We start from the raw sequence: 16,897 nt of genomic DNA, 5'->3' as shown, positions 1-16,897 counted from the left end.
TATTTCGGTCGTGGTAGGTTGGTTAGGTGTGACACTTTTGTCTCCTGATAAAATTTAAGAATAAGTTGCCAAAAATGGCTGAAAAATACCAGGGCAAAAGAAAAAAGGAAAAACGTACGATTCTCCGAGTACCGCTGGGCAAATTAGTTGGCGCAGAAACATCCATGCTTTTGTTCAGTGTACTTAGCAGGCACGTGTTCGCATAGGTCGTCAATCTTGTGTGCTTAGCTTCTTCCGTTTACTGCATGGCCTGGACGAAGCTGTGCTGCGCCTGCATTTTTTTTTTCAGTCCCACTTTTGGCTGCTGTCGAAAACGAAAACATTGTGCAGCATACACGAAGCATTCCCTCGCGTGTAATAAGTTTTCCGCAGTTGACTCTGAAGCGCTGTACGTTGTCGATGAAGAAAGAGGTGACATTCGCGTGAAAAAATTTTATGCCGCTGTTACTGAACGGCCATTTCCTGCGGCAACTTTGAGTCGCTTGCGCGAAGCTTTTCGCCCGTGCGCAAAACTTGCTCTGTGAAAGTAAAGCATTTCGGACAGGCCGTCCCTGAACGTTGCCATTCACGCTCGTGGTCTCTAACGGCGTCATAACGGTGCGAATCGAAATACGTATGCGTTGAAGTTTAGACGGTGACGCTAAGTTGTTGCACAAAGAAACACTAAAGAGAAAAATAAGTTCAACTGTATTAGTTAAAAAAATACTTCTCTACAATGCCAAAAAAAAATTAGTAAGAGCCATTAATGTCGTAAGAGCAAGGCTTGGTAAGCCAAAAAAGACACGGAAATGAGGGGCGGCTGCCAACGGCGCATTGAAATCATCGCACTGGCTCGCTGGGACGCCATGGAATCTTCACGGCATCTGCAGCGGCTTGGTTTAATTTTTCATTGTTAATCATGGATTATACATTGTCTTCTAATTAGAGTCAAAGATGGAACGTGGCAAGTTTCGAGAGCCGCAATGGCTCAAATGCGAAAAGTAAATAAATGTTAGAATCTGTGACATCACTTTGATGTAAGCCCGCTGGAGTTTCTGTGCAAAAAAAAAGAAAAGCGAAAAGAAACTAACCTTCATTTTCCCTTCTAGTAATAAACATATTGCCGTGAAATTAGCGAAAACCGAGTTCAGAAAGAATACTTTATCAGGCTAAACATGTTTATTGTTTATCTTTAGGGTCCCTTTGATAAGAACGCTAGGTTATTCGTCGTTCTAAATACCGACAGCGCTGTGAGACGAGAGGCCCACTTTGCTTTTTGTAGTGCGTTTTTCTGGCGTCGGGAATTGTGTGCGTGCAGCTTGCTCCACTACGCTTCCGCTACGTTGATGGCGTTTCAGGTCTCGGGAAGGGCACCATGGCCACGCAGAAGAAATAAAATAAACAGAAAAATAAAGTCTCATACCCTGTTTTGGCCCCATGCGATAAGAACTCCGCCGCTGGAGTTAATGACAGTAATGGAGTTTGTCCTTTTGCCGTTATGTTTCGTACTTTTCAGCTAGCACTGTGCCACAGCGCACGAAGCGTACGTTGCATCTCGCGGTGACCGCATCTCAAATGCACCGTTGTTAAACGAGTTCGCATTCTAATTATCCAAGCCTCAAATGGACTGCTTACTACTAGCAGGGCGTGGATATCTTAAGGCCATGGAGTAAAGTAAATAATGGGAACTACTAGCTGTAATGCAGCTCACTGACTTATTTAGAAAAGAGAGAACGGCAGAAAGCGGTGCTCCTTGAACCAGAGTAGATGTATTTAATTGCCAACAGAAGCTTTAATAATTTATCTCCGATGGAAAATTACTTTTTCTGGCTGATTTCTCGTGGTTGGCCTTTGTGTTATATCGTTTGTATCCACATCCTGCAGCTTTCGCCGGCGTCTGGGGAGGAGCTAACATTTAGAGGGCTCGTTGCCTTCACTGACGGTGTACCGTGAAGTTTCGTCGGTTGGCTTGCTGTCGTAGCTGACACAACTCTTTCTCTCTCCAGACACGCACGTGCACGCCAGATCTTCCCTAGTAATAGCAATTTCATGCATTTCTGGCGAAGCGACGGTATTTATGTCTCCTAATTCCTCGGATAGATATGTTCAATCTCGAAAGAGAGAGAGAGAAAGGATAACTGAAAGGGCAGGGAGGTTAACCAGGACAGAGCCCGGTTGGCTACCCTGCACTGGGGGAGATTCAATCTCTAGAAAGTCTACTGCACGGGTAACCCAAAAGTATTCCTAAGACGCCCCTGCATGTAGGCGGCGCCTTACACTCACGGCGTCTGCAACGTGGTTTCTTCGAAGCGTTTCCCTGTCAGAGCCAGACGTGTAGTTGCTTCTCGATGTCGGCGCACAGGCTGCACTTATCGCTGGTTCCTGTGTTGGCGGGCCGTGTCGTGTTGTCTCTTCCGGAGATAATCTGCGGTTTTTTTGTCATTTTCCCAACAACGCGGCGATGGGTCTTCGGTTTCGTATCTTTTGCGGCGCTGCGTGTACACTTCTTTTTCATTCATTATGTTTGAGTACGTCGCTCTAGAGGATTATCTTTTTTTTTTCGAAATACCTTATCTTGTTTCTTTCCCTTCACCGAATCTTGACTGTTCACTGCATGCTGGGTGCCCTCATGAGAGCTCTGCTTCCCTCATTTTCCGACTAAGTACCGAGAGGCTCACGACTGCTCATGACTTTAGGCTAAGCAGTGGGGCAACAGGTGTTTTCTTTTTTCACCCACCACGGTAGCATAGCGACTATGTCGTTGCGCTGCTAAGTACGATGTCACGGGTTCGGTTCTCAACCGCTGCGGTCGTATTTAGATGAAGACGAAATACAAGAACGCTCGTGTACCTACATTTCAATGCACGTTAATGAACCCCAGGTGGTCAAAATTAATCGGGAGTCCTCTACTAACACGCGCCTCATGATCTTATCGTTTTTGGCACGTGAAACCTCAGAATTTACTTTTTATCGTTTTCTTTTCTTTTTTGAAGGAACACGCGTGTTTACGCTCTGCTTATGATTTGGGGAGCTGTTTTACTGCATTTTTGATAGCCCCCACACTGAAGGAGGTTGTGAAACTTTGTTGCATGAGCACGAGCTATGAAACAGTATTAACTATGAAATGGTATTTCTTTCGTGTATGTTTGCTGTTATGGGCTTCCTTAAGCATCGGTCCGACCGCGATGAATGAGAGAGTCGGCGAAATGATTAGGGAATAACTGGACGTTATCATTTGTACTCTGTGATGGATACTACTTGCCAAAGCGACTTTTGAGTCGTTATATTACATTAGCCGAGAATTTCCACGGTTACTGCTGGATAGCTTTAATAGGAGCTGTTAATAACTCCATGATTGCCCCCGAGTCGTTGCCCCTTGGCCGTGTCTCTTCTCTAAAGACAAAAGGAAAGAAAGGACCAGTGATAGAAATTCACTTTTTCTTGTCACGGTTCAAGCTGGAATAAAGAAGTCAGGTCGCTGAAGAACAATTGATTTTGTAAATAGACGCATGGCTCCTTCAATTCTTCCGCTTCATGTGTTTAAGGTCATTCTGTCCATGTGGAATAATCCCGCTGGCTTTCCTCGAATGGCACACTTATTCTTTTGTTCTTCTTTCGTTAGGGCTATTATGTTTGGTCAAATGCGTCGGTCTAAAACAAAAGGGATTGGGTGATATGAAGACGTGAAATTCACAGCACTCCTTCAACTCTTCCCCTTTAACTTTGGTAAGCAGGTTTTCTGGCATTGCATACTTGCATAACAGGAAAGCATGATTTACAGAGCACATCTGGAAGTGTGGGGGAACGTCCCATTGCTGGCGGAAATCTCCAATCGTTCAGGTATTTTGTGGCTCTCTGCAGTGATTGGCCTAATTATGCCGGCTCCTATAAACGGCCAAAAGATTATTTAGATGGCCGAACCCCTGTGTGAAGATTTTGATTTTTTTTTTCACAATGCCTAACAGGCCAGTCGTGTCCACCAAGCAGAGCAGCGCAAACACACATTTTTCTGTTAAAGCATATATCCATAGTGTCATAAATTGTCACAAGATAATCAGAAAGTCGTCACAATGTTGCCCTAAGTGCACTACAAAGTTCAAGAAAATATGTATTGCTAAGAGAAGGTACCGTAGCTATCCCTGTGACTGTTCATTTGACCAACAGAACTGCATCGTGGTTGATTTTTTTTTAAGCGAAGTTTTCTTTGCCAGCCGTCCTAGGTTGGGCGTTGCTGCTGTCTTCTGCTGGGTTGGTCAGTATATCGGCAGATATATGTACCAAGGTTAAATGTGCACCGAATAAAAGTGCCAGAGAAAGAGCTTATATAACCCTTCTTCTATGCTGACAGACAAAATAGTGCTAGTAATGGCACCTCTTTTTCTTGCATAATAATAATTTAAGTAAATCTTACGTAAAACCTGAACGTATAACGTCGATTCACAGGTATTCTGAAAAGCACACATGCCTTTTGGCGAAAGAACGCATTATGTTCAACGACGGCTTCTTTGATCACGCCTCCACAATGCGCATTTGCCCCTCATATATATATATATATATATATATATATATATATATATATATATATATATATATATATATATATATATATATATATATATATATATCAAAATGCAGCTAGCGTTAAAGAAATTAGGTGGCCCCAAGTTGTCTTTTCGGCAACACAGCAGGCAACCTATACTTCAAAATTTGGGAAATGCTTAGACATACCTATGTGCAGTCAAAGAACGTGTCTGGATGTAAGAAAGCTTAAATTATGCCTGAAAACAGCTTGTGCGAAAACACTGTGTCTCGCCGTGTCGCGAATGTTTTTTTTTTTTTTCGATCAGGAAGCTCGGTACGCCTTTGCTTGAATTTACATAAGTGACAGAGAAGTTTGTTTAATTAGGACTCCGTCACATTGGAGCATTTTCGATAAATTTTTGTTTGGTAGTATTTGTAGTTCTGCCAAGCCTACGCGCTAAATTCTTCAACGCAATAAGAGATTTAGTCTACTCAGTACTGTGGCTGCACAGTCGCGACAGTGAACATATTCATTCGTGTGCGCCTGCAGGAACATATCTGTTCATTACGAATACTCCTCTGATTCCTTTTTGGTTGAACACTGCTTTACGTGTGGATGCGAAAAACTGTTTGAAAGGACTACCGTGCTCTATCTGTGCCTCGTACATTGTGGTGCAGATAGGCGTGTCAGCGGGGCTTCATTGTCCTTGTTGAAAACTAAATCCGGGAATCCGTAAATAATAATTCGCCGTTCTATCAGCAAGATGGTGCTACCCTCGACCGAGGCTATGGATTAATCAGGCTCTTTACGCACTCGCTCGCTCGAAAGTACCACAACGGAAGTGCCCTGCTCGCGCGCGGCTTTTGTCGCCGTCGTCGTCGAGGCGCGAGAAGTCGCAAAGGAAAAGTTGACAGCTCAGTGAGTCGCTAGTAGAACTATTCGTCACCAAATTTCATACTTGGCAAAGCTATTTTGCCGCTGACCAACGGCTGCATGTACCGAGAATCATTCGTGCGGAGGTAACCACGTTAGGCATCGAACATGTACTCACCTTCGAGACAAGGGAGAGATATGTAATAATCAAGAAAAGAAACAAACATATATATATATATATATATATATATATATATATATATATATATATATATATATATATATATATATATATATATATATATATATATATATATAGTGGTTTATGCGTGTTGGCCTGTTTCTGTATGAATTCTTGCCGGTACTTTTCACCCATCGTCTTTCACTGCTGAGAACAACTTAAGTGAGCTTTAATGCAGTGTGTATGCAAGCATTTCAGTGACTTAAGAGATACAAATTTTGTTCACTGCCATTTCCTGTATCGCGAAGGCCGAGCGTATTCAGTTTAGGTCCCTGTGAGCCCAATCCGTCGCTTATGTCCCTTCGGGATATTTGTTTAACTCGCATCTTTTCAGGCGGGTCACGCGTGCAGTAACACAAATGTAAGAAAACAAAGCGACCGTTAGGGCGAAGGCCTACTTGTAGCCGATGTACTCTTTCAAGGCATTCTTGTCTGGCAATATACTTGTTCGTGTATAGTGATTTTTCTAAAACCCTCCTTTTGAAAGTGGCAGCGTCTACTCCTAAAGTTGCCTCGAATTTTCGGCAAGATTGCGGAAACTTTTTCTCCCGTTTCTCACCAGTTTCGCCGCGTTCAGCAACGAAAAGTAACGGTTTCACTCAGTCTCTTAGGCCCCGAATATCCGCTTTCTATATATTCTGCTAAAGGTTGTTCTGCTGTGCATGCTGATCTCAGCGAATAGGCCAACGTGAATATATATATATATATATATATATATATATATATATATATATATATATATATATATATATATATATATATATATATATATCAGGGTGTCTACCAACCGGGAAAACCGGGAATTCTCAGGGAATTTGAACAGTCTGGAAAAACTCAGGGAAAACTCAGGGAATTTGTGCTTCCATCAGGGAAAATTAGCTGTAACGTTATTGAAAGGGAACGAAAGTCGTGTTAATGCTGGCTCCAGTAATAGAGGAATTGCGACGAATCGTCATTGACGCCGTGTCATCGGCACGATGTATTGCCAGAGTAGTTAACGACCGATTTTCTAGACGCCCGATTTTTCGGACATGCCCGATAATTTGCACGGTTTTGCGGCACCACCACGTACTCCATATAGTCAATGTATATTGCCCTGACTGCAGGTCTGAAATGGCATTAATCAAAGCCGCCACCGCCGCTATTTTGATTATCTCGCCGCCTCGAACCGGCACTCTCGCAGGCAGATCCGCTGGCAGCCGTAACCACCACCGCGGCAACGTTAGGCCTAGCTGCTTCTATGTTCGCTATTAAGCTTCTTGCCGTGCGGTGCCGTGTTTTTCATTGAAAGAATTAGCCGCTATCACCAATGGCACCGACTCCGCCTTTGTAATCCTCGCGATTGGCTTTGAAGCTCGCAGAGCACAGCGCGTTGCGTAATGCCAGTCTCCGAAAGTTAGCTTCGCCTCGGTACACTATTGTTAGGCGGCGAAGCATAACAAACGTGGGAAGGGGGCAATTGTCACGGGACATAGTATGTATTCCTTAATTACACATGCGTGCACCCCGTCTCCTGTCACAGTACGAGCCCTGATATGCCTAATAAGCGTACTGGTAGGCCTTCAGAGCTTTTTCAGACGTGCCTGTGATAATTTTAGCCCTTAAAGGCAGTTAAAGACATGCATTAATATTTTTCAGACTGCCCGTTTTTTTTACATTTTTTTTTTGCGGCCCCTCGGAAGTCCGAAAAATCAAATGTTGACTGTACAACTGACCAAGAGGATGCTTCAGATGATCCATGTGGTGAAATCGTGGTAGAAGGAGGATGAGAACAGAAAGGACCGACGCACTGAGGAATTAACGGGAAAGGAAGGGTGCCGGCGCCTTTTTGAAGGAGCTTGAGCTAAAAAATTTAAGTGATAGCTGACGCTGAGACACATGTGTCCCTCATCCAAACCAAAATAAATTGTTCAAGCAGTGAAACCCAACACTGAGATGTGTACGGGCTGAGAGTATGTCAGGACAGTTGAGGTTGACTTCCCAGCTGCTGAGAGAGAGCCTTAGTTGTGACAAAGTTCAGGACCTCATACAGATGAGCTTGCTATCAGTTGATAGAAATAGCTGATATTAAAAAATATTTACTTATGTATGCATCTCCTTTTCATTCGTATTTGAAAATGTTCGACTCAATTTGGAATGGGCTTTACCATTTCTTTCGCTGTGCATTTTACTAACACCTTCCTTCTGTTTTCTTTTTAAATAAAATAGATAGTACTCTTTACTATTCAAACTGGATTAAGTCATTTTTTTGTTTCAGCAGCTTACTAGAGAGTGACAGCATCGGGCAACGTGGTGTCAGCCTGTCTTGACATAAAACAAAGTTCTGGCTCATTCAGGGAATTTTGCAAAGGTGCTCAGGGAAAACCTGGAAAACTCAGGGAATTTCGAAATGTCAACTTGGTAGACACCCTGTATATATATATATATATATATATATATATATATATATATATATATATATATATATATATATATATATATATATATATATATATATATATATATATAAGCTTTAAGTTCGTCGAAGCCGGGAGAACTTTTCACTGTATTTCATGATATCAACTTCACTTAAGCGGCTTCCGGCACTTTTCACTGCGACTTATCCTCATTCGTTCTTCGAGCGAGTGCCCTGGCGAGCTCCCTTATTCAAAGGCGTTGGCGCTGCATATTCGGGTTTACTGGTGCGTTTTAACGGCGTTAGTGTATTGGCGCACGGAGCAGCTAGGCAGCGCATAAGGAAACATGCGCCGGCTCACTCTCGTTTCCGAACTTTGAAGCCGTACTGTTTCTGTTATTTTGTATAGTGAAACGGGCAGCCCTGTACTCAGCATATTTTTCCCCATCTCGATTATTTTACTAGTCTTCTCAAAGCTCTTAGAGCAGCTTTCCGCTACGACGCAGACTTGTGCGCTTTTATGTGAGCTCCTTTAAATTTTTTTTCTTGTTTCGCTAAAAATCGTAAGAATTAAAAATAAACAAAAACAATTAAGTTTTTTTTTCGTGTTATTGGCTCTGTTTTTTACTTTTTAATGTTGTAAAGCGTCTATCGTTATTCTTTGATAACTCCTCTGAAGACAGTCCCGGTTTTTGGCGTCCACCCTCGCCTTCTTTTTATGTGTTTAGAAAAAGTTTATTTCGACAAGAGACGATACGAGCACTGAGTCATAATCACGGCACAATTCCACGTGGACGATAACATGTAAGACACGAAACACAGCGCGTTGTCAACGCGAGTAGTGTCCGAGTCCTCACGCACCAACATATAAACACGTATACCCACGGAAAGGCACAGTTACACATAAACTAAATGCCACATGTACAAAATGATTTTCGATATATACAGTGTGCACAGTGGTTATATACAATGATGATGTGATAGAAAACTTTACACAATTTTGAAGTGATGTGCACGAGATGTGTATATACAAAAATGATCATGTATACGAGAGGACACACACACAGAAATCACGGGCACCTGCATTCTATGTGCATTAAATGAATAATTCTGATAGTCTGGCTATATGGAAGATCAGTGTTCCTTGGTCAAACAACTTTCAGAAGCTTTGCGAACGCCGGGTAACTGAGGCCGTGAATCTGGAGGTTCCCAAGTTAACAACCTTAGCAAAGTCTTCGTCAACTGCTCGAGTGGCAAAGCATGGACACAGGAAGAACGGTCCTCTCTGAGTAATCGTCGAACGTTTCTCGCCGTCCATTCTGTTTTCCTCGTACCAGCTTGAAATGCTCAGCCATGAAATGCGTAAAGGAAATGTCATCAAGATACCCCAACCCCTCCAACGAAGCACCTAGAAATAGTGGATCGCTTGCCGACATAGAGCCTAACCACAACTCTAGAAGCCTTTAAGAAGCTTTAGCTCGGACCGAAGTCCAATGCCACCTATTTAAAGACATGTAAAAGGCACAACTGCTTTTTAGAGATAACCCCTTGGCCGGTTTTCACGAGATGTGTTGCATTTTAGGAAGAATGTTATCTTCTGGTGACTATGTTGGAAGGAGAATATTATGTAGAGCTTGAGTATTTTTACAAATGTTGCCGTGAATCAGTAAGCTTGAAAAAAATAAAAATAAAACCACTAATATTAAAGGTACCTTACTCGCACCTAGAACAGGTATCGCAGTTCTGTCAACTGCATCCGTTAAGACATCCAAAGAGGACGTATTAGTATTGATGAATTAGTTGATAGCTGACTTGAATTCGTTGCATCGTTTTCAAGTGTTTTTCGAAAGTCCTTCTCATATGTAAGTGGTGTACTTAAGAGCCATATATCATTGTTTTGACCGCCTTATGTCTACAGTCCACCGATTCTTTAACAGTACCGCGCGAGCGTCAACTGTCCGGCCAGTCAGCGCCCTCTAACGGCGCGAAGCGACGAGATCAGCAAGAGTAGCGCATGCGCACACAGTTCACTGGAAGCGCAAGTTTCGTCTGCTATGCTCTTCCCACAGGCATGACACCGCCCCTGTCGCCATTAACTCAGTGGAAGCTTGCGCCACTTTCGAAACTAGATCGGAAGGTTGATAGTACCCTTTTGCTTTACTCTTTTTTTGCCCTTATGGTACAGTTGCACTGCAGCTTTGCACGTTTTTTTCATTATTTTCCTATGCATGCCCATTGGGGCAGCACACGCTAAATTAAAAAAATAAAAGATACAAGCAAGGACTTCGGCAAGTTGGGAAGCTGGCTCCTGATCAATTGCACCAGGGGCTGTGTCGTGCTGGTAGGAAGAGCCTAGGATGCGAAACTTGCGCGTCGAGTGAACTTGGTGCGCATGCGCTACTCTTGCTGATCTCGTCGCTTCGCGCCGCTAGAAGGTGCTGGCCGGTTGGCCAGTCGACGCTCGCGCGGTATTGTCAGATTATCAGTCGACTGTCCTAGTAGATTCCAGATATGTTGTTAGATGCCAAGTTGACAAATTTGTGACAATTTTTCATTGCTGCGTGAGTTACAGAGCAGTAAACTAACTTAACAGTTTCGTTTTCTAAAGATTTACGATTTTAAACAATTTTTTCTAATTGACGGCTCAAATAAGAACATCTGACTCTATCCGTCACTAAATTTTAACTTTTTCTTTTAAATATAACAAACGTCATCAAATTCAGCGCAGTGGTTTATTCCCAGGGAAAAAAACAATTTCTCTTTTTGCATGTATTTAATAGCAGTCCCCTACGTTGCATGCGCAGCTTGTCGGGACGCGTTCTGGTCAACTGTTCCACGACGTATATCTTGTGGTGGTGGTATTCAGTGCGTGGTGTTTGTCTGTTAGCTTCTTTCTCGCTCTTCGAAATGTATTGGACAATGAAGCGGGAACAGAGCGGGTTACATCTCTAAATTATCGCAATCTAAGGAGGGTGCGCTCTGTATTTTGTACGAATTTCCACTGGATAAGAACCACACGGAAACTTCTACAGTCTGGAAGGGACCATGGTATCTTCCAGAAGGGCAGGCCACAAGTTGCTCTAAATGCATTTAGAGCAACTTGTGGTCTGCCCTTCTTTAGGTCTCTTGCTCCTCATTTTAATTTTACGTTTCTTTGCGTGTTTGTCCTCTTTCTTTCTCCCGGCGTAAGGACACGATGTAAACGGTTACCTTACTTTGCTTGCAGATTCGCCAACCCGAAAGTGGTGATTGCCTACTGCAAGCTGCTCTCTCATTTCCGGACGAACTCGCCGGCGACGAACCAACATGTGTTACGCATGCTGCACCGTCTCGCCGTGGACCTCAAGATGTACCCGATGCTCTTCCAAGCCAGCGTCTTCAGGACCTTTCAGAGGATTATGCACGACTGCTACTCGCTCCCCAAGGACAGAGTCGACAGTACTCTTAAGGTGAGTACACTTCATTTTCTTTTTTTTTTCAGTGACGCTGTATATGGCTATGTTCCGTGTATTTTTCGTGTGCGTCAACAAAAACAATCATCATTAATGGATCATAGCACCGTAAGCAAGCAAAAAATGCAATGGCTACTCACTTTGCGTGGGTTAGTTGCGATGACACTAAACCTGCGCTTATCGTTGGGGACCTCAATGTGGACATTCCAAAACCAGACAAGAGATGGTTCACTCAGTTTGTGCTAGAAAAGTTTAGTTTGAAGTACCACACCAATCCACGTCACTCAACTACTCAACAAAGGTCGTGTATAAATTTAACTTTGACCAAGGTTCTTTCTAAGGTTGTAACAGAACTAATCAGTGTATGTCACAGTAATCACAAAGCTATTGACATTGCCATTACTAAATGATGAAAACAAATACTTTTACCCTTGTCTAACCCTGTGTGATCTGCTACGGGTTGGCTGGTCATCCACCTTCACAGAGGGGAATGGTTCCTTACTTTTGCTAGTTTCCTCTAATTTGCGTGCCGCCAGTTTCACTTCCATGCGCATGTGAAGGGTGTCCGAAAACATGTGTCCAGTGAAAAAATAACAATATAATTATAATTATGAATAACATCACACTTTCACCTGCGATATGATAGCGCAGGACGTCCAGTTCTTCTTGTAAGGTATGTGGGTTGCACTCAAAGGGCAGATGTGCGAAAATATTATTCAAACGCTGCAGGAGCTGCGCACAGTCATTACCTAGCACATTGCACAGATAACTCGAGCAACCCTCCACGGAGTATTTAACCATGCGTAGCGTCGTGTGCAGACATGTCTTCAAGCCGGTGGCAGACATTTTCAGCATCTTCTGTAGCGGTACGGCACGGCCGTACGTAAAAACTTCAAAACTTTAAGGCCACCACTTCCAGTGCAAGGGTACGTTTTCGACAGCCTGTATATATGTGACCTGCAATGTATAGGAAATCATGACCGGAGGAAAACATCACCGAGAAGAACAAGGGGGCAACTGCAGGGCTCGGCTTTTTTTATTACAACGATATGAAGCAAACAAACAATGAAGCCAATGAAAGCATAAGAGGAACTGACTGTTACGTTTAATTGAAATGTAGAAGCTGTTTGCACGCGGTAGCCAATCCTACATCTCCCGCATTACGCGTGCATTTCTTTACCAATGAGCTATCGCGGCCGCCGTCCTCCCGTAAACTTTCTTGGGTATTGGTGTACAGGATTGCCCCGTATTAGTGTCAGCCAATGAACAGGTGTCTCTGGTGTCTCAATAGGCAGGCATCTCGTTGACGCCCGGGAACGCGTCACTTTCTTGCTCAGGGTTCCCGCTTCGTTCGCTAGGGGCGTGACAGGTCAGGGGGCCTCATTTGTCCAGCACGTAAGCGTGGAACACGCTCGCATCTCCGCGAGCTAATTTAATAATAAGGAAGAGTTGCGTTAGAACGAATATATTCGGTTCAAAATGCCAAGGCGATAAATGTCGTTGGTCTTGAACGTTTTTTTCTTTACTTTTTCGGCTTCCGTATTTACTGGGAAGCCGCAATTAAATAACTGCAGTTGGCATAGGCTACGGCTTTAAAACTTTACGACACGACCTTACGGTCGCACACGGGACGAAGCACGCAGAGGTAGTTTCCCGAGCAAGGTAAGGTCGCGCTGACAAATTGCTCTTCGAATGCCAACTGGAGGAGGAATTCGCCCGCGTGACCACAAATTGCTTGAGATACCTAATGACACTGAGACCGTGCTTGTGCTTCTTTGAGCGCATAAGCATTTCTATGCCTATCCAACGAGGAAATCCGTCCGTCGGCCACATGAGACGATCCCTTTCCAGACAGGGCTTGCAGTAGCGGGGGAATTGACCTTCGTGCTCCCTCTTGCTTCAGCACGAACTAAGCGGCGAGAACAAAGCGCACACGAAGCTATCAGCACTCGCCACGCGCCGTCTCAATCGCAGATAGCTTTCAAGATAGGGCCCGCGCGGCCGCGCCATACGTAGCCACCGTCGGAGTACGGTTGATCGTACTTGACAATGATTCGACGAGAATGGATAAGGCGCTAAACAGATCGCAACAAAACCAGCCCACTTGGCTCCGCCACCTGCATAGTTTACTTGCGTCATCAATTCACCTTGCGCCGCCGACCGCAGCAGTTCGCGTCACCGCAGCGCTGTCGTTTATACTGGTCGGATCAAGTTTCATAACATCGGTACTGACACCAGGCTGCGTGTCACAGTGTTTGCGCATACTTAGATAAACTTCCAGGGGAGTTTCTGCTTGAATTTTTTCGTACTTGCAAATTCCTTTTTTTTTTTTTTTGCAACGCTGGTGAGTGAGAGAGCGCATGCTGGCTATCAACGAAGTATGCTTACTGAAGTTATTGTTCAAATGTTTCGAAGTTCACTGACAGAATAGAAGAGCTAATGCACCATTTCTCGCGTTTTGCATGCAAAGCCACGAACCGTAGTTTTCCGCAGCGTAGCACGTGCTGTGCCCGGTGAGCAATTAAGTTTCTCTAGTCTAATCTTACGTAGTTAGGCTAAGAACTTAGAAGTGACCACCTTGTTTACTGAAACGTGTCGCGTTGAGAAATACCTACAGTTGTGTTTATTTGTGTCTCCTTTCTTTTGGCCCAGTGCCAAATTGTAGCATTCAGAATACTACAACTAGGCACTGGGCCAAAAGAAAGGAAACACAAATAAACACAACTGCAGACATCTCTCAACGCGACCCGTTTAGATCTTGCACGATGCACGCGGTAGCTAAAACAACGCGAGAACCGCTTGTGAGCATAGTGAATCAAGAGGCGATTAAGCTACTACTTTGTGAAGCCGCGCACTCGCAAATCAAGTATTCCGAGGGTTCTCGTACATCCGAACAGACGTGTGTGCCTATACAGCTTCGACTGCATAGTGCCCACTATCAATGCCTCCACGCCGATGCATAATCAAGGCGAGTGTACTCGTTTTCTATTGACACACGACACAAATATAAGCACACTTTCACACGTAAAGGCGTCGGAAAAACTTCCTGAAAAGCACCAAATAAATCGTGCATGATGCTGCCGAGCGGACTGAAAGTAGTGCAGAAGTAGCCAGAGTTTGTAGTGCCAGAGAAGAGGTAACTTTTGAAAAGGAGTGCATAGGGAGGGGGACTGATGTTGCGCTTTCAAGCGCGCGTGCATTAAGTGATTAAAAGTGAACTCGTAAGAATTAAATTAAAATTCACTATCAGATTAGTACCGTAGATACCCAAACTCCTTCTCACTAAAAGCAGTCGAAGGAGCGCTGACGCATGCATCACCTTTACAGATCATGGCCAAAGCCTCAAAAATATCACATGTTGTTTGGTCTCTGTGCCCGCGCAGAACCCGTGTCTCTTTAAGGAACCAGATACCAGCCACACATTGCCCAGTTGACGTCCAGATTACTCCCACTTTTTTTCTCCACGTTTCTCGCGTGCTCGCGCACACGGTTGTTAAGCGTGGTTGTCCTGTATACGATGGGCCGCACGAGGTGGGGATCTCGTATACGGCCTCGCTTCTGCACAGAGCATAGCTGGTGAATGTGCTTCTTGATATAGCACCTGCCTGGGTGTCTACCAACCGGGAAAACCGGGAATTTTCAGGGATTTTGAATAGTCAGGAAATACTCAGGCAAAAGTCAAGGAGTTTGTGCTTCTATCAGGAAAAATGAGGTGTCATTTTTTTGGAAAGGGAACGAAAGTCGTCCTCATGCTGGCTCGAGTAAAAAAGAGGAATCGTAATGAATTTTTTTTGACACCATGTCGTCGGTTGGAGGAGTTACCTGTGTACAGTCAACGACCAATTTTCCGGACGCCCGATTTTGCGGAGCCGCGGCTTCGCGGCGCCACCTCATCGTACCCCACAGAGTGAATGTATAAGAACGTCTGAAATTTCTGACGTGAAAATCCGTCGCCGTCCGATTTTCCAATTTTCGCTTTGATCGCAGGTCCGAAACGGCATTAGTCAAAGCCACCACTTCCGCCGCTTTGATTACTTCGCCACCTCAAACCGGCGCTCTAGCACGCATACCCGCTGGCAGCCGTAGCCACGAGCGCGGCAACGCGAGGCCTAGCTGCTTCGACGTTCGCTATTAAGCTTCTTGCCATTCTGTGCCGTATTTTTCATTCAAATAACTTACCGCTGTCGGCAATGGCACCGACTCCGCCTCTCTAATCCTCGCGATTGCCTTCGAAGCTTAGAAAGCACGGCGCGTTGCACAAGGCCGGTTCTTAAAAGGCAGCTTCGCCTCAGCAAAGAAGTGTTACTTGGCGAAGCATACGTGAAGTGTTGCGGTAAGGCTTAACAAGCGTGGAAAGGGTCAGTGGTCTCGAACGCAGTACGTATTCCCTAATAATACACGCGCGCACCTGCCATCTCCTGTCACAGTACGAGCACCGATATGCCTTATAGTCGTACGTACTGGCAGGCCTTCAGAACTTTTTCGGACCTGTCTGTGGCGATTTTAGTCCTTAAGGGCAGTAAAAGACATGCGTTCATGTTTTTTTCGAACTGCTCGATTTTTCGGAAGGTTTAGTGGCCCTTAAGGAGTCCGAAAAATCGGACGTTGACTGTATTACTGACCAAGAGGATGCTTCAAATTTTCCGTGGGGCGAACTTGCGGCAGAACGAGGACAATAACAGAAAGGACCGTGGCATTGAGGAATGATTGGGGAATGAACTGCGCCACCGCTTCTTTGAAGAAGCTTGAGCTCAAAAAGGAAAGCATTGGCTGACGTCGAGGTGCAGCTGACCGTCACCCGAACAAAAAAAAGAAAAAAAAAACTCTTTAAAGCAGTGAAGTGCAACACTGAGGCATTGTGTGTGAGCCGAGAGTACGTCAGGACAGTTGAGGTTGACTTTCCAGCTTTCTGAGACTCTCACTTGTGAGAAAGTTCGGGCCTAATACCAATGACCTTGCTATCAGTTGATAGAAATAGCCCATTTCGAAAATATTCGCTTCTGTATGGATCTCTTTTTAATCGTATTTGAATATGTTCGACTCGATTTACAATGGTCCTTACGATTCTTTTTTTCGAAGATATTCTATTTGCTCTGCATTTTACTAACCCCTCCCTTCGGTTTTCTGTTTTGAATCAAATAAACATTACTCCTTGCTATTCAAACTGGTTTAAGACGTTTTTTTTAAACATGTTTAGCAGAGAAAAACAGCATCGGGCGAGGTGGTGCCAGCCGGTCCTGGCGTAAAACAAAAGTTCTGTGTAACTCCGGGAATATTGCAAGGTCACTGAGGGAAAGCGTGGAAAACTGGGTGAATTTGAACGTGTCAGCTTGATGGACACCCTGTGGCGGGCTTGTAGCATTCACTTTTTTTGCACAAGGAGCTTATTAGTTTGTTAAGCGCCGAATACACAACGCGGACTCGCGCATGCCTGG

General features: G+C 44.3%; 1 protein-coding gene across 1 annotated transcript in view; it reads left to right on the top strand.

The window, feature by feature from the left end:
- timeout (circadian regulator timeout) overlaps window positions 1–16,897 on the top strand; it is a 321,920-nt gene that overhangs the window by 244,707 nt on the left and 60,316 nt on the right. The window contains exon 17 of the mRNA XM_065443676.1: window positions 11,237–11,459. Within this exon, the coding sequence (XP_065299748.1) occupies window positions 11,237–11,459 (223 nt within the window). The remainder of the gene's footprint in view (window positions 1–11,236; window positions 11,460–16,897) is intronic.

Source organism: Dermacentor albipictus, chromosome 4, assembly GCF_038994185.2.
Source record: "Dermacentor albipictus isolate Rhodes 1998 colony chromosome 4, USDA_Dalb.pri_finalv2, whole genome shotgun sequence".
Classification (NCBI taxonomy): Eukaryota; Metazoa; Arthropoda; class Arachnida; order Ixodida; family Ixodidae; genus Dermacentor; species Dermacentor albipictus.
This window is presented reverse-complemented; position numbering and strand designations above follow the sequence as displayed.